Source organism: Acipenser ruthenus, chromosome 30 (assembly GCF_902713425.1).
Source record: "Acipenser ruthenus chromosome 30, fAciRut3.2 maternal haplotype, whole genome shotgun sequence".
NCBI lineage: Eukaryota > Metazoa > Chordata > Actinopteri > Acipenseriformes > Acipenseridae > Acipenser > Acipenser ruthenus.
In genome coordinates this window covers 2,134,323-2,160,934 of record NC_081218.1, presented here as the reverse complement: position 1 = coordinate 2,160,934, position 26,612 = coordinate 2,134,323, and the positions used below count along the sequence as shown (strand labels likewise).

General features: G+C 41.2%; 2 protein-coding genes across 4 annotated transcripts; one reads left to right on the top strand and one right to left on the bottom strand.

Annotated features, from left to right (window-relative positions):
- Positions 1–3,532: 3,532 nt before the first annotated feature.
- On the bottom strand, positions 3,533–15,976 carry LOC117394557 (elongation factor 1-gamma-A-like). The gene is made up of 10 exons (XM_033992884.3): positions 15,841–15,976; positions 14,718–14,876; positions 14,031–14,094; positions 9,917–10,059; positions 9,470–9,613; positions 8,335–8,464; positions 7,653–7,776; positions 6,096–6,268; positions 4,843–4,967; positions 3,533–4,284 (listed from the first exon to the last, which is right to left on the bottom strand). The coding sequence occupies exons 1-10, from the start codon at positions 15,844–15,846 to the stop codon at positions 4,126–4,128; spliced, it is 1,227 nt and encodes a 408-aa protein (XP_033848775.3). The 5' UTR covers positions 15,847–15,976; the 3' UTR covers positions 3,533–4,125.
- A 774-nt stretch (positions 15,977–16,750) lies between these two features.
- Positions 16,751–24,619, top strand: LOC117394300 (uncharacterized). Of its 3 annotated transcripts, none has more exons than XM_034911378.2 (7): positions 16,751–17,093; positions 18,767–21,391; positions 21,814–21,992; positions 22,287–22,375; positions 22,577–22,703; positions 22,942–23,061; positions 24,371–24,619. In XM_034911378.2, exons 2-7 carry the CDS (start codon positions 19,006–19,008, stop codon positions 24,503–24,505), a joined length of 3,036 nt encoding a protein of 1,011 aa, XP_034767269.2. In that variant the 5' UTR covers positions 16,751–17,093; positions 18,767–19,005; the 3' UTR covers positions 24,506–24,619. The 3 variants fall into 3 exon arrangements, with proteins under 3 accessions (XP_034767269.2, XP_033848321.3, XP_058860858.1); XM_033992430.3 differs by having other exon boundaries at positions 16,751–17,137; XM_059004875.1 differs by having other exon boundaries at positions 22,942–23,032; positions 24,371–24,506.
- The last annotated feature ends 1,993 nt before the right edge of the window (positions 24,620–26,612 follow it).

The following is a 26,612-nucleotide window of genomic DNA, read 5'->3' as shown; positions in this document are numbered from 1 at the left end:
GGAAACTAGGAGATGCCTAGACTTCAGTGCAGGCAAGGGGAGGGGGCCTGAATCCTATTGGTCAATGCCCACTCTGACAGCAGAGGAGTCTGGGAGTTTGTTGGTGACTGTGTGTGTGTGATTTAACTGTACTGTACCTGCTACTGATAAAAAGCTTTTTTTTTTTTTTTTTTTCTTAACCCACTTTCAGGTGTTATTAATGTCTTTAAGAAACATATTTGTTCCTAATTAACACTTCCCACAATCCCCATGTCACAAAGGAACATGGGATGAATACATGTGATTAAATCCACACGAATTAACAATAAACTTTCAGACCTACCAATATATTCACTTCAAGCACCAGCTGTCTAGGCAGTGGACTTTTTAATTAGCTCATGTTGCTATTATGATGTACTATCAGGATACAAAAGCTTAGATTTAGCTCGGGCAGGGGGAGCATTGGCACCGTGCAGGTTTGGCAGAGAGAGGGGATCACAATATAGGGTCGCACTTCACTCGTCAGCACAGTTCAGTGGGGCCATTTTATTTCCTCAAGGCTTTGACCTCAGCCAAATTGGCCAATCACGGGCCGCGTTCATTCTCTGCAACGTGATGCGTGTCTTTTTTTAATAGTGTATATATATATATATATATATATATATATATATATATATATATATAATTACATTTTTAAATAACATTCATGCAATCTTATAATACAAACATATTCTCAAATATATAGCTTTACCATTGTACATGTATAAATCTAAACCCACAGCTCATTCCTTCAATGACACAATGACAACTATTTGTAATTAGTTTATAAATGGGACATTTTGAAGAAGTAATTGTCCTTTATCTGTCTGGTAGAGCCTCTCCAGCTGTAATACATACAGCATTAGATGCTTCCATTCTGTGAAAGTTGGATGTGCCTCTCCTTTCCAGTATTTCCGGACTAACTTTCTCAGTATCATAAGAACAATAGCTTTAGACAATATTAACATAACGAGACGCTCGTCTTGAGAGCTTATTGGCCTTGACTTCGTAAATAGACACGAAGACGGGGGAAGGGGAGGGGGGGGGGGGGGGGAGGTTTCTCACGACATAAACAGCTCGCCAAGAATAGAAACGTCTATACAAAACAAAAGGAAGTGCTCAGAGGAGAAAACAAAAGGTATATAGGATCTGCTATCTGCATACCCAAGACATCCATCACTGCAAAGGTTCACATTAATATCTGGCTTTAGAAGGAGACAGTTGTTTTTCACCCCCCATCAGTTTTGAGTTTGTAACTTGTATCCTGATTTCAATGGAGCCTTTTACAGCATGGATTGAATCAACCTGCTGTGACAGGTACCCGAGACAGGTAGAACGTACCAGAATGCTTGGAGATGCAAGTTGAAACGCCTGCACTGTCCAAAACTATCCAAGTGTACATGGAGTTGTATGGTAACCTCACATCAAGCACCTATATGTGCTTATTCCCCTACCCCCCCAGTACAAATGAGGTGGGGAAGCATATTAGTGTTGCACTGAAGCTATGTGCGCTGAAACCTGTGCAACCCCAATATGTTTCCTCTCCTCCAAAGCAATTCTTTACTGGAATAGGTGGCAAGCAAGGCAAATGGTAATTAAGCAGAATGAACAACAGAGCATGTATTCCACTCAGCATCTTCGGACGTGGGTGACCAGGTCACTCCGATGAGACCTTTGAGACAGTCGCACATCTTTCAGACAAACGCACGACACCCAAAGAAAAAAAAAAAAAAAACTGCAATTCTTCTGATAAACAACGAACGTGGGAAATCGCTTGCTGGTTTACTGAACTGGCACATGAGAGAAAGAGACAGAGGGAGAGGGTGAAGAGAATGGACTGCATCAGCAAACCCCGCACTCAGCAGTTAGCCCCCCCCCCCCCAGTTAAACCCATTCCCTATTGTCTCACACAGGACGGATTTAACCGGGGCGAGCGTGGCTTGCTTGAGGCTTAGTGTGTTGTGCAGAGGGGACGCAATCGGAATGGCAGAAAGTTAAAATGTGTGGCCTCTGACTCCAAAACGATCTGATTTTACACTCTGTATGTATTGATGTCTGCACCCAAAAACACTACACAATGTGGCACAAGGCACCCCGAAGAGAAAGGGTGCTCCCACCAGCCCAAGCCTAAGGCAAATATGATCTTTAAATAACGGAAAAAGAAATAAAAAGGTTGACATTCACTTTCCTCTGCAAGAGTATAGAACATGCAGAAAATCTTCCCAGTTCATAGTTCAGGTAGAACAGACAAGTTGCTGTACAGGAGGTGTGGCTGGGAATCCAACAGCTATTTCTTAAAGGTTTCCACCCCCCTCCCCTCCTTGCCTTAAAGTGTCCTACCTTTTAGCAGTGTCCAACTTCTTCAGGAAGCACAGCCTCCTTGTTGTAGCCATTCTTATTGATTCCACAGCTGCTGATTGATTTGGTTAAGGATTTGCACGTGTGTGTGATGCTGCTGTGTCAAGATCCCCAGTGACTCCGAGTTCTTGAACTGAAGTTTAAATTGAACTGATAATTTGCTTAGACCATTAATTGTTAACAGCTGTTAAAGTTGAAGAGTTGATTAAAAAAATAAATAAAAAAATAATGATGTTCTAGCTAACTTGAAATCTGCAACTGTTTAAAGAGCTGAAAACAATTTAAAAAGGTCTATGTGACGGGGTACTGCCCCGTCTTTATGATCAATGTTGGGACTGGCAGGGAGGGGGTTAAAATTCCTCCCTGCCAGGAAAACATGTGAGAATGTGGCTGGAGCCCTAATTGACTAATCGGCAATTATTGAATAATTGGGCTCCAGCCACAGGGAATAAAAGCCAGGGGAGAGGCCCTGGCTAGGGGAGAGAGTTGAAGGAGAGTTCCAGAAGAAGCAAGAGTGTTTTTGTGTGTGCTGTGTTTTCAGTTTGTTGTTTGGTTCCAGTGAAGGCAACGCCCAGCCTGGAAGCTTTATTTTGTAAGTTTTGTTTTGTGTTTGTATTTTATGTTTAAAACCTTTTTGTTTGGCCCTTGTGCCTATTTATTTTGGATTTTTGTGAATTAAAAACTTTATTTTTGAACTTTACACTGTCTCTGAGTCTCAAACCTCGGTCCATCCTGTCACAGTCTAATTAAGCATATGATCAGTTCAATGAAGGGTCTAGTTAATTGAGAGCTCAGTTGGGAAACCAGAAGACACAGGGGGTCCCCAGGACCAGGGTTGGGAAACACCGATTTACATGATTTTAAAAATCATGTGACAATATTGATAACTCAATCCCAGAAGGACTCCAAATGATTGCAAACTCCGTAAAATGTACATTAATCCAGCTAGTTTAACAGTACTACACTAAACAAAACATGCAAGGGATTATCTGAAAGACGACCTCGGCAATACGCAGTGCAGAAAGGATGCTGGAAGTGCCAGACAGACTTGAAAGCCGACACCATACTAATCACGGTGTATTCTAGCTTAAATACAACAAGCAAATCACATGGTCATGCACACAACTGTATTCACAGGAATAAAGACAGATAAACATTTTATATATATATTTTTTAATTATTAATTCATCTGCGGTACTATTTGTAAACATCTTTCATATGTTATGACATGTTCATTATAATAGGGCATAAGAAACATGGGTTAAGAGCTTCTGTTTTGAGGTAGACAGCCATGCAGTGCTTGAATAGGAAAATAAGCTAACTTAATCAGTGCAAATATTTAATACTGGAGGAATGTTTCTGATAAGGGACTTTTGGTTTCATTCTGCATTGAGCAAGTCTGTAAACAATCTTGCAACCATTCTCGGTGCAGGGCATGAAGATCAGTGTAAAACAGCAAGGCATTCGTTTTTTACACAAACCACACTCAAACCGACATGGAACCTTACTGTACATGCAAGTCCCTGATTATGATCCTTTCATCAATGTCCTTAGACTTAATACATTACATTTAGTCTCACCTAGATGCAGGTTTAAACCCTGCACAACAGCGTATTTTACAGTTATGTTTCACCAAAAATAGAAAGAATTGTAGGCATATAACACAAAAGAAACATTTTTCACAGTGCACAATAGAAACTGATCGACTACGATCACCCTTTTCTAAACACCATGGCTGGCTGTGGGCATTTATTTGAAGATCTTGCCCTGGTTGAAGGGCTTGCCCACGTGTTTGAACTCTCCCTCCCAGCACAGGTACTCCTTCACCAGGGTCTTGCACTCCTCGCTGTCAGGGTCCAGCTTCCTCCAGGAATACGAGCCATAATCCACCTTCCAGTCATCACAGAGCTGAAATACAAGCAAGGTAAGACTCCTTTTGCATAGCAGTTTCACCTATTCCAGGTTTTACTATGAGCTTGATTTGCCACAGTGTACAGGTAACAAACTCAAGTCTGTCTTAACTTCAAAACCCTCTAATCACAATTCCATAGGAACTGGAAAACCTCTTGCATTCATTCCAATCAGACAGAATGTGCAGTTCCAAATTTACAGAGCTTGAACCAAGGAAAGTAAAAGCTCTGGTGTTTAATTTGTTTAAAACCTACTTGTATATATCGTACTTGTTCAAATAAACAGAATTTCTATTGTGGCTATTTCACTCAAGAGGCCCAAACCAGGTTATTCTCCAGCACTGTGAAAGCAGAGGAATCACTAAACCATTTTCAGGAATAATAGCTTGAAACCTGGTTCCCGAAGACCTAGTTTGAGGTGACTTTGCTGCATCAAACCCGAAGTCTTCCCCTGGTGTGCTGTGCAGTGGCCTGAAATCTGGTCTCCTGAAACCAAGTTCCAAGCCACAAAGTGGTTCCATGTTCCCTTAGCTTTAGGGAACTTGCTAGTACCCACCTCGAATGCCAGCTGCTGCCCTCTGAAGAGCCAGACCCCAGAGATGGAGCTGTCGCCGTCTTTCCCAAAGAGAGCCATGCTGGCAAAGCCGTTCTTGCGCAGTCGCTCGAGACGCTGGAACATGCCTGGAGACCCCCCACCAGTGGGGGAAGGGGGAGAAGAGGTTAGGGGAGATCCTGGATTCACCAAATCCCACCACGCACACAGAGGCGTGGCGATGTACCACAATGACACACATCCTGTCATGCTGCAAGGCTTAATTCTTGACTGGCTGTCTCATTGGTTCAAATGGGCTAACTTAAAAATGAGCTGACGTGTAACCGGAGGAGCTAGGGTCAGGAGATCAGGGTTCAATCACAACATAGCAATCTGAACTGGTTAAGTTACTGTTTTTTCTTCCAGTAGTCTATTTAAAAAGACCTCCAGACTCAAGGAATAATACTGGTCGGAACAGATTTGAAGAGCGACATTTTCTTTTCAATCCGACTAGGTTAGTTCTACGATAACCTACTGTCTAAACCAGGGATGGCCCCCAGGTCTTTAGCCACTGATGATGGCTCTCCAGGACCAGGGTTGGCCACCCCTGCTCAAATATATATTCCTGGCCTGATCGGACATCCTGCCTCTATGCAAAACACACACACCGAAATCATGCATGAATGTAAACAGAGTTCTGCAGTACTCTCTCACATGCAATGCAATCCCACCTTAAGCAACAATTGTCCGATCTATACTGTTGTAGCCCTCGATCTTGCCTTTTCCAGTATGTGGTAACTGGCTAGCTGTGAAGGGCTGCTTTAGTGTATGCACCCTCGTCACCAAACCTGAAGACTTGTACTCCAATAGGCTGGTAATTAAAGTGCATGGAAATAGATACAGATCGCTAGTAGTAGTGGAAGCAATGGTTTGGCATTAAAAGTTACACTCCCGACTCGGGAATGGAAATAAGACTCCTATTGTGTAGCAGTTTTTCCCCCATTCCAGGTCTTAATTAGCCTGATCAGCCACAGTGTATAGGCAGCCAACTCAGGCATGTCTTGAACTCATAATAAAACCAGGAATGGATGAAACTGCTATGCAATGGGATTTTTGTTTCCTTCCCTGCAACATTCAGTAATATATTAAAAGTAACTTGCAGTATTTTAGAAACTTTAATGGCGTAAAATAATGTTAAGTACCTCGACACGCTGTCTAATAAAAACCCCAAATCGCCATCAGACAGGTGCCTGGCTGCCGTGTTGCACTGTACACACCTGCAATAAGGTTGCTGCTCATAAAGACTTCGCCGAGCTCATTGGGGTACTTATACTCTGCGTACCACAGAGACCAGCCGTCCCTGTCAAAGTGTTCCCAGAAGTGAGGCAGAGCTACAGTCTGGGGGTCCTCATTGGAGTACTGGCGCTTGAACTCATCCAGAACGAAGGGGCTGCAATAGAGAGATATGCAGGCTGGGAATAAAGAGCAGGAGGGAGGCTGGCAGGCAAACAGGATAGGCGTTGCTTCTCCACAACAAACAAGAGATTGAGAGGAGAGGTTAGAAAAACAGCAAGCCCAAGGGATTATACAGCTATATGCAAAAGCTATGCATCACATAGAATTTTAGGATTGAGACCATTAAAGATATGAGATTAGAGATGGATATCAAAAAACAATTTAGATATTTTATTTGACATAATGTAATCAAATAAAAAAAGCTACAAAATTATATTGCAAAAGTCTACCGGAAGCCATAATAGTAGTACAGTATTTTAATGTTTGATTTCAAAATGTCCATTTTTCATTAAAGCATATGGGGGGAAAACTACAAAAGCAGTGTGTAATTCAATATGTTAACGTAACTATTTAGCGAGTTTCATTTGATTTTATGAAGTAAAATTTGTTTAATTAATTCTATAGGGTGATGCAAAAGGCTTGGCAGCAGCTGTGGATTGAAACTGCCTAGTCCACAGAATTTCAGGTTCAGGTTTTACATAGCAATACAAAAAGAAACCTTGAAATTATATATGTTGATGTAATTGTAAGCCCATTTATAAAAGCATGGATAGTAGTTTTCAATATACTGAAAGTAACAATGGAAGAATGCTGGCTCTCATTTTAAAACACAGAACTATGGCTACTACAGCATTTCACATTGGGATATATTCTTAAACAAATTCCTTTCTCCAGGTAAATCCAGAAGTTAATTCGCTTTTAAAGTTAAGTACCTTTTAGACCCATCCTTAAAATTCCCTGGTTAATCAGCTTTATCTTACAAAGTTCTTTGCATTTCTGGGCTGTTTTTCAGTCTCCTGCTTCTATTTTGAGTTGCACTCCTAACTGTACTGGGCTAAGAGTTTACAATACAGGAAGGAACAGAGTTTCCTGTTTTGGCACGCAGAGGACACTTTCCACAATAAACCACACCGACACATGTTCAACCATTGAGAAACACGCACGCAGCTCAGAGTGAATTACAGTGCTAGTGAAAGACGCGAGACGGTCCCCAAAGGCAGGCACAGCACAGACGGCGAAAGTCAGCACTACCCTCACTGGGTTTGTGTTTTACTTTGTCCCCAAAAAACAGAAATGGATTTTCAATCTGACTTGGAAATTGATCTATAAGCAAGGACGGAAATAAGACTCCTATTGCATAGCAACTCACAAATTCCAGGTTTTAATAAGATCTTGATTAGCCACAGTGTACAGGTAACAAGCTCAGGTGTTTAAAACTCATAGCAAAACACCAGGAATGGAACAAACTGCTATGCAACGAGAGCCTTATTTTCATCCCTGTAAAGAAAACTGAATTTAGGGTTAAAGAGTTTGCAGACCTCTGAGGCAGGGCAGCGAAGGGGTCTTTAGCTTTGGGCTCTGCTGCCATCACCTCTTCAGTGGCATCTGCCTCCTCCTCGGTCTTCTGCTCAGTTTTCTTTGGAGTTTTTACATCCTTTTTAACTGTAAAAAAATTAAGGAGGTGCTCAGCTAAACTCAGGTAAATACAGAACTACAATAAAACTCTAGGAATAAGTCCTCATACTAAAAGAATCTCCATGAAGCACACACTGATATTGTTAGCAGTTCTAGAAGCGTAATCACCATTTGCAGGGTAAGGAAACGCCCATCTAGTTTCAATAGCTGTACTTCAGGGTTTAGAGGGAGGGATAAACTACTGTACACACTGCAACTGCTCAAGTGGACACATTTTTACTCGAGTGTGACCATTTGAATTGCCTTGGATTTTTGATCTTTGCTGCAATTTCAACAAAATCTGTAGCCTGCACAGTAAAACAGGGTCAAAGTGAAGCACAATCACATCTGGAATTAGCAGATCGATCGACCGATGCTGAAGTTCTGCAGGCTACTTTAGATTTAGGAAACTAGATTTTCAAAAAAAAGGTCACAGAAGACTGAATCATGATGGAAGACACAATTTCCATCATGATTCAGTCTTCCGTGCTTTTGTTTTTTAAAAATAAATTGCCATAATTTGTAGCATTTAGTGCACCGAGTTACCTTGGCACTGGGCAGCCTTCTCGCACAGCTTCACCTCTCCCAGTACAGCACTGAACTGGGGCTGATGCACACACGTGCAGAACCAGCGGGTGACGTTGGAGAAGGGCTCGCGCAAGGAGGGATCCAGCACCTAGAGAGAAAGAAAGAAAGAAAGAAAGAAAGAAAGAAAGAAAGAAAGAAAGAAAGAAGAGAGAGCTAGATTACAAGCTAAGGATATTGCTGCTCTAGAAAGAGTGCAAAGAAGAGCAACCAGAATTATCCCGGGTTTAAAGGGCATGTAGTATGCAGACAGGCTAAAAGAATTGAATCTATTCAGTCTTGAACAAAGAAGACTACGCGGCGATCTGATTCAAACATTCAAAATCCTAAAAGGTATAGACAATGTCAACCCGGGGGACTTCTTTGACTTGAAAAAAGAAAAAAGGACCAGGGGTCATAAATGAAGATTAGATAAAGGGGCATTCAGAACAGAAAATAGGAGGCACTTTTTTTACACAGAGAATTGGAGGGTCTGGAACCAACTCCCCAATAATGTTGTTGAAGCTGACACCCTGGGATCCTTCAAGAAGCTGCTTGATGAGATTCTGGGATCAATAAGCTACTAACAACCAAACGAGCAAGATGGGCTGAATGGCCTCCTCTCGTTTGTAAACTTTCTTATGTTCTTACAGACCGGGAGGCACAGCAAGGACCAGAAGTATTGACGCATATTATCAATTTTAATGTTATTCCCCAGCATGCTGTCGATTGATTCAATGCTACGGAACAAAGTATCTGAATCCTAATACTGGATCAAGATCTTGCACGTTGAGTCTCCCAGACATTGAGAGGTTCAAACTGTGCAAAAAAGCTTCCACATGGTATTACAACTTATCTCGCAACTGTGATAGATAGTTTAGTAATCCTATATTAAATCTATTGTTTAGTTTGGACCAAGTTACAGCATTCAGATGGCTTTCGCAGATTCTGAAGCCAGAGAGTCAAGTGCTTAAAGTTAGGAATCTTTAGTCAAATTAACGTGATGGTGGAACATTGAATCTTAAGACATTGCGTCACATGTACGGCAGTATTAAAACCATCCTTGCTCAAGGCTCTGCATTGCAGAGAATGGCCGGGCAGGTCAGTGGAGACTCACCTGTTTGTAAAGGAGCAGCAGGGCGCACACCACAGTGATGTCAGCGAGCGACACCCTCTCCCCTACCAGGAACGTGCGGGTCTGGAGGTGCTCGTTCAGGAAGGACAGCGCCCCCTGCAGGGCCGTCTGTGCTTTCTCACTGGTCTGCAGGTTAAAGAAACAAAAAACAAACAAAAAAAAAAAATCACACCACAATCAAATCGCTGCACGTGTAACACTCGGCTTCAGTCCGAATGGGACTGTCTTTTTTTCAATTCACAGTACATTTTGTGAATGCTTTGTATACAAGGGGAGGTTACCTCTAAGAGGAGTCTTTTCTAATTAAAAAAAGTTCATGTTCGAATGGCTTTTTTTGAAGTGTAGGTTAAGCACACGTGATCAAATTCACTCTAGTTCCGCTCACTGTCTTCTATGAAAGCATCTCATTTCAGTTTCGGTGAACAGTACCTGCTTGTTATAGGCTGTGACTCCCAGGGTTGGGTAGACCCAATTAGCGACGGAGGGCACAAGCTCCCCATCTGCGTAGCTCACCCATTGCTGGACCAGGGCATTCTCTTTAGGACCACTGCCTCTCAGAGCATCGGTACCCACTGTAGAGAAACAAGGGACACTGTCAGATTTTATAGACCTAATTTAAAAGCTCCGACTCTGGTTAACATACTGCAAGCAACTAAGCTATCCAAAAAGACTTAAGACATTCACATTCATTCTAAGCTATAACCTTAGAAAAAGTGTCCTATTTGGATGAACAAATGTTTGTGCAAGGATAAAAAAAATTGCATTGCTGTGGATCAGTAAACAAGTTTATTGCACACTGCTGCTAACAATTATTCAGAGGTATGTGTGTACAGCCGGGTGTCATGCATTGTATAAATATAATATGAATAATACAATTCAAGGCTTATCCCAATTAACATCTTAGAAGTCTAGAGGCAGCAACAGACCAGAACTAAACCAAATCCTTATATTTCAGGGTAGTGGTCTCAATCCTTGCTGTCATTGCATATTTAAGGAAAAAAAAAAAAAAAACCGACAATTGCCAACACAAATTGGCCTGACTAATTCCGTGACTCATGTTTAAAACATCCCTGCTTGCACAGGCAGCACCACAGCCACCTCCAGCACTAGAAGGACCCCCCTCCCCATCACACCATCTCTGGAGACTCAGTACTTTATGATCCAGTCAAGGCAAGCCCTTTAAAAATGATGAATGATGATTCAACAGCAGCCATGCAGTCTCCCCCGCACAGCCCAGCGCCCACACCTCCGCTCTCTCTAGCACTATTGTACTGAATCAAGGAGGAAGGAAAAGAATTTGTCCAACTATGGCTCATGGGTCCTTAGGATGCCGTGCACAAAGGCTATTATTCTTCCCTCGGGAACCTTTTAAATGAGATTAAACAAAAGCAGAGAACTATCTAAAAGGTCTGACCAATACAAAATACTATCCGCGTTTGCAACCAACTGATGCATCTCAAATGATGCTACTGTGGATAAAAAGCGTGAACTGATGGACAATCAGGCACCACACGGCTACCCTGCCTTTTTGTGGCAATCGCCCCATATAAATTTAACTTGTAAGCTGGTACTGAGAGTACATTTCCAAGAGTTGGTTCACTCAAATTTCACACCAGGGGAGGAATTGAATACGGTCCCTGTTCAATCTCTGGACTAGACTGGGAGCTGGGACTTCCAGGGAAAATGATCTAGGAACAAGTCTAGGGAAAGTAAGGGTCTTGTGTGTTCGCCTTTAATTTTCACTTTAAGAAATCTGTAAGTCAATTAAACCAGACTACCACCTGGTAACAAACCATACATTAGACATTATTTTGTGCTTCGTAAGTGGCAGCATTAAGCTGTTGAAGCAGGCAGTTTTTGACCACGCATTGTGCCCTTGTTATTTCAGGTTGTGTGGGAGAACCAGCTAAAAGAATCAGCTAAACAGACTCCCTAGAAGTCCCAGCCTCCTTGCAAAAATAAATCTAACAATAGCCGGTTGTCTTCCTTTTCAAGCTTGCGCTAGCGATTTCGCTTTGTGGGTGAATCGAAGGGTTTGGTTGAAGTATTCCCTGGAGGAGAGGAGAGCTGGGAGGAGGCTCTTTCTCCTGCGCTCTCCCAGTGAAGGCGTAGAGCGGCTCCATTGTAAAGAACAGGACATCCTGATAACAGATAGACTTCCTGTTCGGGGACAGGAAGGCAGGGGGCCAGCACGTAGTGCAGAGGCTGGAAACTCTGACGCACACTTCCATTACTAGATAGTTAGTCCAAGGCCATTTCCAGACACAGCCCCTTGGGTCCGCTCTAGTCTTCTTGGATATTCGTTTACGGATTCTTTCAATACTACCTTCAGGTCCTTCAATAGTCAATTGACCTGCCGAGGGCAGAAACAAGGCCCTGGACTGTGCAAATCAATAATGAAGGTACTGCAGGGATGGAAATAAGACCCATTTCATTGCAGTGTGATCCATTCCTGGTTTTACTATAAGTTTAATAAGATACACCCGAGCCTGTTACCTGTACACTGTGGCTAATCAAGCACATTCAAATCTAGTTAAAATTGCTATGTAATACAAGTCATTCCCAATCCTTGTACTGTTTGGATTACATTCCTGGATTGGAATGGACTGAAAGCCACAATACGCAATCCAGGAAAATGGTAAATGTAAAACAATCTATACAAAAACAATCTGGTAGGAAGACCAGGAAATTAACCCCCCAAAAAAAACCCAAATACAAAAATAATTATTGAATAGTTTAATATGTTTTCCCTTTGAGGTTTGTTGCTCTTGAAGATGGAAGCATTTTGCTGTAAATTGGTATTTTTTAAAAGGTTAAAAAACAGCGAGCATTTGTTTTCTGGGGGGTTTTTTTGTAAATTGGCAAGAGGTCATCTTTCCCCTTTCTGACTTCTACTCTGATATAAAGTCACTGCTCATCTTTACAGCCTATCATGCCAACACCAGTCGAGTATCTCAGGGATGGAAAGAAGACTCAAGTGTGTCTTATTAAACTCATAGTAAAACAAGGAATGGATCATACTGCTACACACTGGGAGTCACTTCCATCCCTGTAAACCATGTCCTTATTCCACAAGGCAGCTCATCTTGGAGTTCTTAAAGCTTAGAAAAGTCTGACTATTTCCTACACTGCCTGTCTGAAGTCATTACAGCTGTATTTGGAACAATGTCACCACAAATAATGGAAAGTAGCGATCTGGCATCAAGAACAGTTAGAGTAGCCATCTTCACTTCTAGCAAGCGGTTTTCAACCCCGAAAGGAGTTGCACTGGAGAAAGACAGCCACCAAGACAGAACACATAAGGAGACTTTGTTTCTGAATTGTAGCATCTAATAACATGTAGAACAACAAAAAAAGGTGCCATTCACTACTCATTAAGTAGCATATACCTGGACAAGGTGTCAACATTTGTGTTTATGAGGGGAAAATCAGGGATGTGTTTTCTCTGGATGGGTTTTATCAACCTAAAATCATAAACCTTAACCCTTTCAGTCCTGGCGGGACCTTCTCAGTGATGTATGGTTAACCCATGCCGTCTGAAGTCACGGTCGAACCTCACGGGACTCCTAGGTCCCAGTCTGAGGTCAGGTAGGAAAACGTGTCAAAAAAACGTTGCTGCTCTCATGTATTCTTCAGTTCGAAAATTGAGGACTGGATGGGTTAACATTCAGATTAAAATAAAAGCAATAGTTATTTCGATAGATGTTAACATTTCTATCAAATGCAATTTTATGTATGTATGTATGTATGTATGTATGTATGTATGTATACACACACGTGCAGAAACCGTTAATGCACAAAGAAAAAAAAACTACTTAAAATGCAACTCCCACAATGTTAAATCAATTGAACATTAAACTTGTTGTGCTTCGCTCACTCGTCAAAACTACCTCCTGTGCGGCTGGCTGAATCTCAGAGTAATCCTGCTTCAATTGCATTCAGCATCAGCTTCAGCTTGAAAGTGAAATCATCATTGATTCAGCCACCACCAGGACACAGGCAGTAACGGTGTGCAGTACCAAATGATCCCTTTGCAGGGATCGTTCGCTAGCCTAACCTTCCAAGGTCCACTAATACTAAATGCATTAGTTCAGACACTCTTGAGCAATGGCAGCTACTCTTGCTTGAACTACTTTTGCATTACTGTGCCAATGCCGCCCTCTTGTGTTCAGAGTCTTGCACTACATTGCAAGTAATTTATCAGTTCAATCACAGTATGTTCACAAGAGAAAACTGGCTCCCACTGCACAGCAGTTATGATCCAGTCCTGATTTTACAAGGAGGAAGAGACACACCTGAGCTTGTTACCCACACACTGCTGCTAATCAAGCTTTATTAAAACCTGCAATGGGAGAAACAGCTATGGAACAGGAGTCCTATCTCCATTGCTGTCTTATTTCCATTGGTGCAATGGCATGAATCATTTTATCATGATGTAGACTTCTGGCAATAATGAAACAGCTGTTTTTTTTTTTTGTAGTTTGGAAAGCGCAGATATTCAAATTGAGACCTGCGGCGGTGATGTTAATCATTTCAAACCTACCGTAGTGGGCAATGGCATTACTCTCGTGAATAAGAAAACCGTTCTCTCCTTCAAACGCTGGGACCTGAAAAGTGATGGGATAAAAAGATAACTGAACACATTGGAGCCCAAAGAGCACAATTATTTATTTCTTAGCAGACGCCCTTATCCAGGGCGACTTACAATTGTTGCAAGATATCACATTATACATTGTTTCACATTATACAGATATCACATTATTTTTACATACAATTACCCATTTATACAGTTGGGTTTTTTACTGGAGCAATCTAGGTAAAGTACCTTGCTCAAGGGTACAGCAGCAGTGTCCCCCACCTGGGATTGAACCCACGACCCTCCGGTCAAGAGTCCAGAGCCCTAACCGCTACTCCACACTGCTGCCCTAATGCATCAACCCCCACCCCTAATCAAGGTATTTCTTTTTAAACTTTCAACTTTTTTGTTTTTTTTAAATGCATGGATGGAAATAAGACTCATATTGTATAGCAGTTTCACCCATTCCAGGTGTTAATACCAGCTTGATTAGCCCTGGTACATTAGTAACAAGCTCATCTATGTATTAACCTCAGCCAGACCTCAGGTCAAACCTATGCAACTGGAAACTTAATTCCATCCCGGAATGTATAAAGCTCAATATGGTGAACGCCTACAATATAAAAATACAAAAATAAAGAAAAAAAAAGCTACCTTTCCAAGGGGAAACTTGGATAGGAAGTGATCTGTTCTGCAGCCAGTCTGTGGTTCAAACTCAGGGGGTCCAGAAATCACATTCAGCTGCACTCCACTGTACTGGGCTGCGATCAACACTGGGTATGACCTCCAGTAATCTGGATAGGTGTACAGAGTCTGAAAACAAACGACAGTAGTTTCATAACAGTTAAAAACAGCCTTCTATCCTACCATATGAATTTCATGTGTGTAGGGGCGTCCTTCATGACTAAGCACGCAAAATAGAGCGCCTGGGATTTAACGGGTGATGCTAAAAGTCTGCGTTGTTTGGCCTGCTATTGACTCCATTAAACCAAGATAGCTTCTGTCACGCGAATTAGGGTGATGACATTATTTAAGGTCTGCAAATGAGCAATGCTTAAACATAGTGAATCGCTGAAGGGTCAAAACAAACATGTGAGCAGTTTTACTGCCATTTAATCCCGTTACTTGTCTCAAAACAGAGGTCTAGCATAAAAAGGAACATTATGTAGCTATAGTTAGGGACTAAAGTTCAACGTTACATTGTAGCCCCAGTAGACATACACACACGACTAACGCGGCCTTATTTAAAAATAAATGTCAAACCAATCCATCTTTAATATTGCGCGCACTTAAACTCGCAATATTACACACAAACTTAAACTCCGTTTCAAATACCGAGTAATAATTGTGTAATTAGACTAAATATAGGATTTTTTTAAAAAATTTATATTTAAAAAAATAATCCGCGTGCCCTTTTAATGCACAAGCGAAATTAACCCAAAACAAATACGTATTCGTTTTGCAGAAAATTATTTTAAACATTTTATAGATAATCTTTCATAAAATATTAGTAATGTGCATTACTAAAGTCCATAACGTGTGTGTTTATAAAATTGCAAGCATTCACATGCAGTCAATCACAACATGCGCTACACGCAGTGCCCATTTTTGGGCAATTTCCAGCAACCCCTCAAACACACCTTAAAACATTAAGCTGAATCGAAATGCCGAATCAACACACACGCAACATGCTATTAACCAAACGTACCCTCTACAGATATCTCAATGCATGAAAACAACTGCAGTGAAGGAACCACCAACATCACACGACACCTACCGCCATCTTCACTACTCACTGACACAACCGCAAACCGAGCCTTTCTCGTTTGCCTGGAGATGGAAAGGACGGAGAGGCCAGCTGTCGTAAATATAATGTTTTTTGGGGGGGTGGGGCGGTACTTAGTAGCCGCTGCAAGATAATTGCAGGGGCTGGCCAAAAAAAAAAAAAAAATAGAAACATGCACTATGTAGCACACACTTTTGCGCAACCGGAGTGAACCGTTCAGGGGATATTGCAACTGTATATTGCATTGTGGTTTCACAGATCACAAACTAACATAGTATGATATATATATATATATATATATATATATATATATTACAGGCGTGTAAGAGTTTGGACAGGCCAATGTAGGGTTAATTAACAGCGGGACGGTTTATAAGCCCCCCCCCCCCCCCCCCCCCCCAACGCTATAATAAGCGTTTAACAAGTTTGAAAGCGGTTACTATAGTAATCAGTGTAAGCAGCATCCCACACAAGCTGCCAAGAACCCAACATCCACAATAAAACCCAGGGACTTTCAGAATTGGATTAGACCAAAATAAAACACCAAACGTCTTATTCAGCACGGTATTCCATTATAAGTCTCTTGATGCACAAGTCGAACTACACGCCTCGTGGTTCAATTATATATCATACGCAGTCTTCTCGGTGTTTTTAAATTACCTATGGAATAGAGAATTGTAATTACCATTCAGTTAGCTCAAGGGCACAGTATCAAGGCGGTGTGCAATTACAGTTAAGACACAACCCATGAAATAACACCTTCACCGGGATTCAAAGTGTATGAGGCTGTCACAGCTATGCTCATCATAGTGATGGCTGTAATATTACTTAGAATGAGTGCAGCCTGGCTTACCAATTCACCCCCTAGCTAAGATATAGACCGAAATCGCAGTTCAGACAATGCGATAGGCACTGCGCTGGTTAGATACCGCAAACAAGACGTAATTCTTTACTCAAGCTTTTTATAGGGCTAACCAAACGCGCCGCCCAAAAGCAGCATTCTGGAGCGGCTTAAAATCTATAGCACTGCCGTCAAACCTCTGCTGGGAAATAAATAGCGGATGCAAACACACCTTAACGCGTTAGGATACACAAAGGCGCTTTGCGGTTGAGTGCAATTTTGCTACAGGAATCAAAGACATGAAATAAACAGCCTCAGGATGAAGCGAACCATATGACGTCGAGCACGTACACGGTTGGTTACTATACCACTTCATCTGCAAGCGAGAGGGGTTCCTGTCAAGGTGAGAAAGAATTCACTTAAATGGAAAAAAAATAATCATACAAGGTATGCAGATTTGGTTTTAAAATATGTTTCCATTTTTTTATGTTTATCGTGTCTGTGGTGAGATGGTTATTTGTCTTAGAAATGTAAACGCTAGCTGTCTGCCATGCTATACGAGATTAGAGTAGAAATTAGCATTGTTTTATTATTATTATTGCGGTTTTCATGTTGTGAACGTTTTATTTCACTTGTATGTGATCGTCGTTTTATGTAGATTAGATCTACACTATTACCGGTATATATGTTTTATTATCTGACAATATATATATATATATATATATATATATATATATATATATATATATATATATATATATATATATATAATCATTTTCTCACAGTATCTGTATCATTGGATGCCACCAAAATATATTAACATTTTTTTACATCACTTTGAAATACTGTGATGATGATAATAATAATAATAATAATAATAATAATAATAATAATAATAATAATTATTATTATTATTATTATTATTATTATTATTATATTATAATAATTATTATTATTATTATTATTATTATTATTATTATTATTATTATTATTATTATTATTATTATTTCATGTGGTTTACACTCGTCTTTATGTTCCTGTGTTCGACTGCTTTCAGTTTACACTCCGTGGTTACCTCCACAGAACACTGTAAGAATATCAATTAAGATTCACATATACCGGACGCTAGTACTGCACAGTTATTTGTGCACATGACACAGTGAGCAATGCATTATTAAATTATCAGCCCTACCGAGGTGCCAACACATTCACAATACAGTATTATAGCTAGATTACTATATTACAGTTATACTGTGGGGTGCATACACAGTAAAAAAAACAACACAAGACTAGGCATAATTTAGCTTCTAATTGTATTCTAGAAAACCCATATCATTTAAAACGTCAACTGTGTAAGGTGCAGCAATGTAAGCAAATTGTATTGTTAACTTTTTTTAAAATATAACTTGGCATTATGTCATGGCTTTCTGTTGTTGATCAAACATCCTGCAGCTGTTGTGTTGGGTCATTTGAATATTGTTTAGGTGGCTCCCATGCTTGAGTTCAGTGGTTCAGTGTATGAGAATGGTTATTTGAAGAACCCAAACCAAGCGTGGCTTCCGGAACAAACGCAAGGTTCTGTTCTAAGAACTCTCTTAGACTATTCCTACAGAATATACAAGGGTGGCATTTTCTGACATCACAATACGACTTCCCAGAATTTACTACCTGCTTTATCCAGTAGAATATACAAGGGTGGCAATTTGTGACAAGGTGACACATTTTTACATCTATAATTGTAAAAACGGGTAGCAAATTCTGACAGGGAGGCATATTCTGATGGTACACATCCTGATTATTTCATTACCAGAACATAAAAGACTGTGTCCAATCTCACACAGATCCCTTATGTCTTCATCTATAAGGAATTAGCTGAAAGCATGTCTTCTTTCCAAAAAGATCTCTTAAGCATTCCCCAGTTGTTTGTTCCCTATTAAAATAAACAGCTAATTATAGACATGAGAAAGAATTCTTTAAAAAACATGCCTGCATTGTGTTTCAGTTTTGTTAAACAGGAACACTTTGTACTTTGTGTGGGTGTGTGTTGGTAACCCATTTCTTTATTTTAACTTGTAGGCTATGAATGCACCACAGTAGACCTCAACTCACAATGAGAAAAATGAAAAGCAAAAGATTTCATCACAGGACTGCTGTATCTACAAGAAAGCATTGTGCTTAAGACAAGGTCATCTTCACCGAAAGCCAAGGACGACACAAAAACAAAGCTATATATATTTTTTAATCATTATTTTTGCTCCTATTTTGAAACTGATAAGGACAATTGCCCTGATAACACCCTCTCCCTGGTTCCCCTTATGTGTGATTCGCTTTGCCCCTTTGAAATCACGGAAATGCTCCAGCACAACAATAACAACAATTACTTGTGCTTGGAGCGGGGGTGTCACAACAGAAAAATAATTGTAGAAAACAGCGGTGAGTGTGGTGGCGGGGGAGGAGGTGGGGGAGGGGGTGACAATCTACCGCAGGCCACTTCAGAAACAGAGAGACGGGGCGCCCAACGTCAGGGCCCCAAAATAAAAGGCCTAAGGAATCGAACGGTAAGCAAGGCCTGTGCCAAAAACAGGAAGAAAGCCAGGCTCACAAAGCCAGACCTTCAAGCTCTTTCCCAAGCCCTGGGTGGAATTACAGCCTGTCAGACGAGGCTGGTGTCAGATTCGCTGGTAAACAATACCATCTCCTGCTTGAATACAAGCAGGTCCTATTCCAGTCGTTCAGAGAAAAGCCACGACGGCCCTGGGATTCTTACAGATGTAAGCGCTCTCAGTCGAAGCAGTATCAGCAGCCTGCGATCACCGGTAACCGTGGCAACTTTAGAAGCTTCTGAAGTGAACCAAACAGTGGCTCCCACAACAGTAAAGGCCTCATTCCTGAGTACCACAGCAAGAGACCAATACTACAGCACTGGGAGAATTTACATAAGTCTTACTTCCCAACCACAGGCTATTGGCAGACATGACTTTCTTCTAAACCTCCGGGGAAGGGAAGATAGGAATATGACCGGGGAAGCTGCTTTCCCTGGGCAGGAGGATGGGGTTGTCCGATCCAGTAACGGAGACGGGAAAGCAGTGGAAACAAACGCACAGCCTTTGGCAAAAGATGTCATAATAGCCGGGGAAGGCTTTAAGACTGCTACAGTGCATGAATCCTGTGGCAATGCAGTGGAGCAGAAGAAGGGCTGGGGTTTTGCACAGGCTGATGTGGACAAGCAAGGAGAAGACGAAGACGACGTGAAAGAATCGATCGTTGACCCTTGTGTGCTGGGAAGACGCGATACCAAAAACGCAGGGGCGGGTAGCGCTGAAGACTGCATGAGGAGTGGTTTCAATCGCTGTACGCAGAGTGACGATGTTCAGAGGAAATTAGTAGATCCAAGGTGCGAGCATCAAAAGTGCCACCCAGGGACAAACAAGGAAGGCAGCAGACAACTCGCTGGAGATCTGGGGACGGAGAACAAGCAGGCTATCTCTGCAGCATCGGAGCTTCATAACCATTGCTGCTGTTTGGAAATGACGCTGGAGAACCGATCAGGGCATTGGACACAGGGAGATAAAAATAGCCGAACAGAGGATCACGTGGACTCCCAAATCCAAAAACGCAATGCTGGGGATTGGAGGAGTGGAATTACATGCCGTGGGTGTCACCGGCAGGGAAATGTGGAGAATGGGCAAAGCGAAAGAAGGATCACAGATCTTGCAAAATATGAAACCCCAAACCATAATCCTGCAGAGAGCAGTGGTGAAATGACAGATCATGCTACTGTAAGGGTTAAGAAGCTTGAGGGAACTAGTAGTAGAAAAACCAATAGGCTGGACAGCAGGCCCGTGGAAAAGTGCACAGCAGATACTTCTGATCTTGCAGAATATTATCGCTGTAACCCAGGGGGCTGTGAATGTTGTGAAATCACTTCTCTAAGGCAAAGAAAGCTCCATGGAGTATGCCATGAAGAAGCAGATAATGTAAGGCATGGCCATGTCTGTGCGTCCAATAGGGGAGACTCCTATGAAGGTCTGGCTACTCACTTTGCCTCTGCTTTGGGTAACAGTCAGTTTGAAGCATGCGCTTCAGTGCAGCAGTTGGCCCAAGGAGAAAGACTGGGAGTTGGTTCATGTGGCAATCACTTCTCAGAATGTGCCAAGGCCTGTGAAAAGCACCCGAGCCTGGCTCTAGACTCTTTGACAGGAAAGACTGAATGCACACCCATGCCAAAAGATTTGATCTGTAGTCATAGAAACGACAGTGCGGCACAGAGTCAGGGCCTGAAAAAAAAAGCAGGCCGCATGGAGCAGGGGGCTTTATTATCGGGGTTTCACACTAGCCAGGCAGGCGAGCAAGTCAGCGATTCAGACACAGCCCCCGTTTCAGACAACACACTTCCAATGCGGTTTGATAAGCCTGCTGCAGCAGCCGCTAGGCCTGATCTGTCAGTCTCTGTAACCAAGGCAACGTTCGCGGCACAAGAGAGCTCAGCAGAGGTCGGAGGTCATTCTCCTTCTCTCTGCACGACCGGGGAGATTAGTAATCATGACAGTGCAGCGGCTAATGACAGGGAGGGCCCCAGTATTGAACAGGCAGTAGATGATGAGGAGTTTGGCCTTTTTGAGAAAGCAGGGGATCGCCTCCACTGGGACGAAGGATTTGCAGAGTTTGAACAAGTGCCTTGCTGGCACAAGGGCTGTGCTGGTAAGTGGTAAATGTATCTTTCATAATTAATACATGAACATAATGTAGATCTTTCATTTAACACCATGTAATCAAAGAAACTACAAAATGGTATCGCAAAAGTCTACTGCAAGAGTAATAGTAGTAAAATATTTCATGCCACATATTGTAATGTGTGTTGTTTTTTCGTAAAGTATATGAAAAACTACAAAGCGGTATGTAATTCAATATGTTAATGTAATGTTATTCAGGTTTCATTCGACTTTATGAAGCAACATTTGTTCATTCTATAGGGTGATGCAAAAGTTTTGGCCAGAGCTGTTAAATTGTGATTGTGTTATTATATTTAAAAGAGATAAGAAACGCATTTAGCAAATGCTGTAGACTTCAACAGAACCTCAATGTCTGTCTGTGCGTCACAGTGGTCTCATGTCTGTCCTCAGATGTTGCTGTCAGTCCACAGTCCACCTCATTGGACGGTTGGACTGCCTTCTCAGAGGAGGACACCAGTGGATTTGGACCGGGAAAGGAGACAGAGCAGGACAGAGACAGTGGTGGACAGTGGTGGTTGGACAGTGCTGTAGAGGAGACCAGAACTATACCATCCACCCCTCTGGACCTGGTAGGTTCACACCTATAAAACCAGTTTGTTTGTGGTGCGCTTCCTTGTTGATGCTTCTGTCTCGGGTTAAATATATAATAACGACTCGGCTATGACAGGTTCAGCGGTAGCTGTTTGATGAGGTTGAAGGGACTGCAAGGACTAGCTGTAGTCTAAGTAGAAGCAAGTACAGTCAAAACAGATGCTAAACATGTAACATTTAAGGCACTATAGTTTTACTTCTTTGGAGTCATGGGTGATTCGTTGCTACAGTATGTAGTGAAACCCGATGGCTGTCTACTTTGTCCTTTACAGTCCAGGATCTTTCAAGACTGCTTTCCTTCTGTGACATCATCACACTGGGAGACAGACAAGGTCCCATCTCTGAGAGAACAGATGCAAAGGTAAGGCAAACAGTGCGAAAACCAAACAAACTTCTTTTTTTGCTGACGGAGTGCTGTCCCAGGTTTTAAAATCCATTGCTGTGCCTCTTATTAGCATGAGCAGTACTGGTTTTAGTTCAGATTCACTCGCTAACTGCGGAGTGCTGACAAAATGGATTTTAAAGATTGTTATGCGCTTTAACGCGATTTTCATTTTAACAGGCCAGCCTCCAGTCTGTGGGAGGGACTCCAGGATGTGAACGAGGCAATTGGTTTAAAATACAAGTGGGCGGGATCTGGTGCCCAAAAACTCCTCCTACATTCCCTTCACAGCGACCTGACCAACGTGGTGAGTATACAGCACCAACATTGCTGGCCACTGTCCTCCAGAGGCTGGTAGCTTGCCCAAATGCAGAGTTAAGAGAATTGGCTTGGTCGCGGGATCGGAGGTCACCCACTGACCTTCCCTTCTCTTGAGCTGTTGTGGGAAGCTTCTACGGTGAGGGATCGGAATTGGGCATTCTAAATTGGGGGAAACAAAAACTGGTTAAGTATTTTAACAAAACTCCTTTGTGTGTGTCCTACAGGGTTCTTCAACGAAGACTCCTAGGTTCTTGGACTCTCCCTCACTGAGGAAAGACAGGACGGTGCGGCCATCATTTTCGTCTACCTCTGCCTGTGAGCGCAGGGATTCATCCCTTATCACGGTAGTGTACTGACTAGTGGAGCCATCCAGTCGGCACACACAGCTGCTAGGACCTTGATCCCCACCGGATCAGCGTGGTACAGCCAAGCCCACTTAAAAGTGCTTGTAGCTGACGAAATCCTTTCTCAAATCCTACTTTCCTGGCTGGAAATCAAGTTTTCCAGAATCACACACTAATCTCATGTAATAAATGCCACATTGGCGGCTTTGAGTTACTTTTGGTTTAACTTGTGTTCTAGGTTTTCTTTGACTTAAAGGTGGTTATTTTGGTATTTTAGGTTTAAAGGTTATGTTGGTAAAAAATATTAACCTGACAAATTCAGTAAGTTTGACTTTTTCGCGTTTCTAAACTTGTTTGTAATGACTTGCATATTACTATATGTTCTCAATAAGATTGAAGTACACTTCGAAACAGTTTACCAGAGTCTGGCTGTATATTAATTGAAGATGCTGTTTGAGTGCCACCTTGTGGCCAATTTAAGACAGTACAAGCTCTGGTCATCAGCAATACAGGACGCACGTGTGACTGAACAACACTGAAAAGCAACATTACTGTTTTATGAATTTATCTGTAGTGAATCGATTATAAAAATAGACCACAGAGATGAAATAACTCAAAGGTTCCTTGTGCTTTTTTTACATTTCGGTTTTTTTTTTATGTATTATTTTGGTCGCTTCTTGTAATAATATAATGGACGTTTTGAATGTAATAAACTTAAGACTGTAAATCAAATTTTCAAAATGTATTACATTTTGGAAACCAAACAATATATATTTCAAACATATTTTCTCAAGAGTAACAATTGTAACTCGCCCTGGATAAGGGCGTCTGCTAAGAAAACAATAATAATAATAATAATAATAATAATAATAATAATAATAATAATAATAATAATAATAAATTAGAGGGGAAAAAAAGCCATTCTGGTCAAAACATTTGTCTTATTTAAGTGTCATCGGTTTGGCCATATTTTCAAAGCATTTTCTCCAGTCTTTAATTAACTAATTATAAATCACATATCAGAAATCAACCAATCACAGCGAAGCGTTTGTCAAAATTCCCATACATCCTGTCCTGTGTGCAAATGTCATTCCGTACATAGAACACCACACCTAATTCCAATGTTCAAAAATCTAAACAAAACACTCACATAACTTTTCTAAAATGGATCATCCTATTAACTTCACTCTTAATTTAAATATTGATGATTTCTTCTCTTTTCACACTTTGGAAATATGATCCGGCATCTTTCTCTTCCTGCTGAACATCAGGTTCTGCACGCTAAAGAAGTTTGCTTTGTTCCTTGCAGGACCCTGTCGCCTGCCCCCAGCTCAGTAGAGCCAGCCCTGACCACAGGCTCAATCTATTCGAGCAGCGGACCCCAGCGGAGAGGATTAGGAAGATAAAGTTCTCCTACGACCCCAACAAGAACATGCTGGCGTGAGCTCTGGGCCTTCACCACACCTCCTCCCTCAGTCTACAGCTCTGGCCAAAAGTTTTGCATCCGCAAGAACGTTAGGCTTGAGACATCATTAAAAAAAAAAAAAAAAAAAAAAAACACCACATAACATAATTCAGATTGTTTATTTAACATCATGTAATCAAAGAAACTGCAAAATGATATCGCAAAAAGTCTACCGGAAGCCATAACAGTGGTAGCGTTTCATGTTAGATTTCGAAATGCCACATTTTTCCATTTGTTGTCAGTTTTTCGTTCGGTATATGGGGAAAACTACACAGCGGTGTGCTATTCAATGTGTTAATGTAACGTTATTCAGCAGGTTTCATTCCATTGTATGAAATGAGTTCATTCTATAGGGTGATGCCAAACTCATGGCCGTAGCTGTAGTATCTAACCATACTGAACCTTCAGCAGACAACAGCATTACCAGCACTGGCCACAAGCAGTGGATTTGGAGCTATTGCACAGTTCAGTGGTCCTGATACAGTAGCACACCATCTGTCTGGTACTGATAGGGTACTGTGATGGAATTACCAGCAGTGAGTGTTCGTGCTATTGTGACACTATCGTCAGAAACACACCAGCACTGGGGTACCCTATGGCCACTGAAGATCATTCGGTAAGGGCAGTGCTGTATTGATTTAAAACTGGACAATTTATTTGTACAGATAATTAGGCAGCAATAAACTTTTAAAAACATCTGGTACCCCCCCCCCTTTCCCCCCTGGGTATCCCCCCTCCCAATGGGAAATATGTGTTGTTTTGGCCCGTTTCTGTTTCGTGCGGGAGTATTATGCAAACAGAGAAATGCATTCTGTATAACTTCAAGTGACATGGGGAATTACCACTTGAAAGACCAAAACTTCCAGTATAACAAGTTTATATAGATATATTTTTTTTTGTAGCTTCTCGTTTATTTGTACTGCTTCATTTCAAAGTCAACAATGCAGGTACCTGATAAGTTCTGACTTCTTTTTTTTAAACAAAGTACCATCTTTCGTTCTACTTGGAGACATCGCATTTTTAGTAAATTACCTGCAAGACTGTGATAATACAAGCTGTATTTTTATAATATAAGTTGCATTAATGGATTTGTTGGTTTTAAAACCAATGATTAAAAAGATTTCCTCAGTCACGACTTTCATCTACAGAAAGGACAACGGGTTATATTTTCAAAGCATCTAAAACAGCCTTTAATCAACTTAGGAGTGAATTAAAGAATCCTTTGGAAATATGGCCCACAATAAATACATTAAAGCAATTGATGACAAGGTTGCAAACACATAACAGTGGCACCAACAACATATTTAGACACTTACCCTCAGTTTTAACATGCATAGTTACATGTTAAAAAAGTTAATTGATAACTTCAATTCACAAAACACCAGTTTTTATTGAGCTATAATATGGATATTGAAGGATAATTGTGTGAATAACTGTAGGTGCCATTGTATTTCAAGCACAAAACTCATGCCAATAAAATACATAGAAACAGAAACTTTAAAAGTGGCATCAGCTGAGGTTAAATGAAATTATGCTTTTTATTATTTTATCCAGAATGTTTCCTCCTGTGAACCAACACACTTTATTAACAACAACGTTTGCATTTATTTAAAATAATTTATAAAAAGCACCTTCACAGACATGCATCCCTCTTCTTATTGATGGGTAGATCCCAGGTGAGATTCATTTACCAGAGGGTCAAACCATTGGTGAAAGAGGGGTATTTTTAAAACTTGAAATAGATATGAATTCACTCCTTTTCTTAATATTATTTCTGTACTTCGCTGCTAATTAACTACTGGCAATTTATGATTAGGAATAATAAAAATGATAATAAATATAACATATTTTCTGGCAAAATAATCTGTATAATTTTAGATGGACTTGTTAATTTATTAAATGATGTAATAAAGAAAAAAATGTTCACGTGACAATGATGTGGCGTGTTTGACTTCAACCTGCAGCACTGGGGTGTTATTTGCATAGAGACTTTTATTTGTTTTGTTAGACTAGTTCTTGCTGCCATCAAAGGTAAAACAACTTCCACAGTAAATATTGGTTTTTTTGCCCGTCCCTCGCAGGCAAA

Coding starts and splice junctions, on each gene's coding strand:
- LOC117394300 (XM_034911378.2), top strand. CDS start 19,006: ATGTGTGATTCGCTTTGCCCCTTTGAAATCACGGAAATGCTCCAGCAC. Junction 21,392..21,813: donor CTGGCACAAGGGCTGTGCTG/GTAAGTGGTAAA, acceptor GTCTGTCCTCAG/ATGTTGCTGTCAGTCCACAG. Junction 22,376..22,576: donor CTGAGAGAACAGATGCAAAG/GTAAGGCAAACA, acceptor TCATTTTAACAG/GCCAGCCTCCAGTCTGTGGG.
- LOC117394557 (XM_033992884.3), bottom strand. Junction 10,060..14,030: donor TAATGCCATTGCCCACTACG/GTAGGTTTGAAA, acceptor GTTTCTCTACAG/TGGGTACCGATGCTCTGAGA. Junction 4,285..4,842: donor GGCAGCAGCTGGCATTCGAG/GTGGGTACTAGC, acceptor CTTGTATTTCAG/CTCTGTGATGACTGGAAGGT.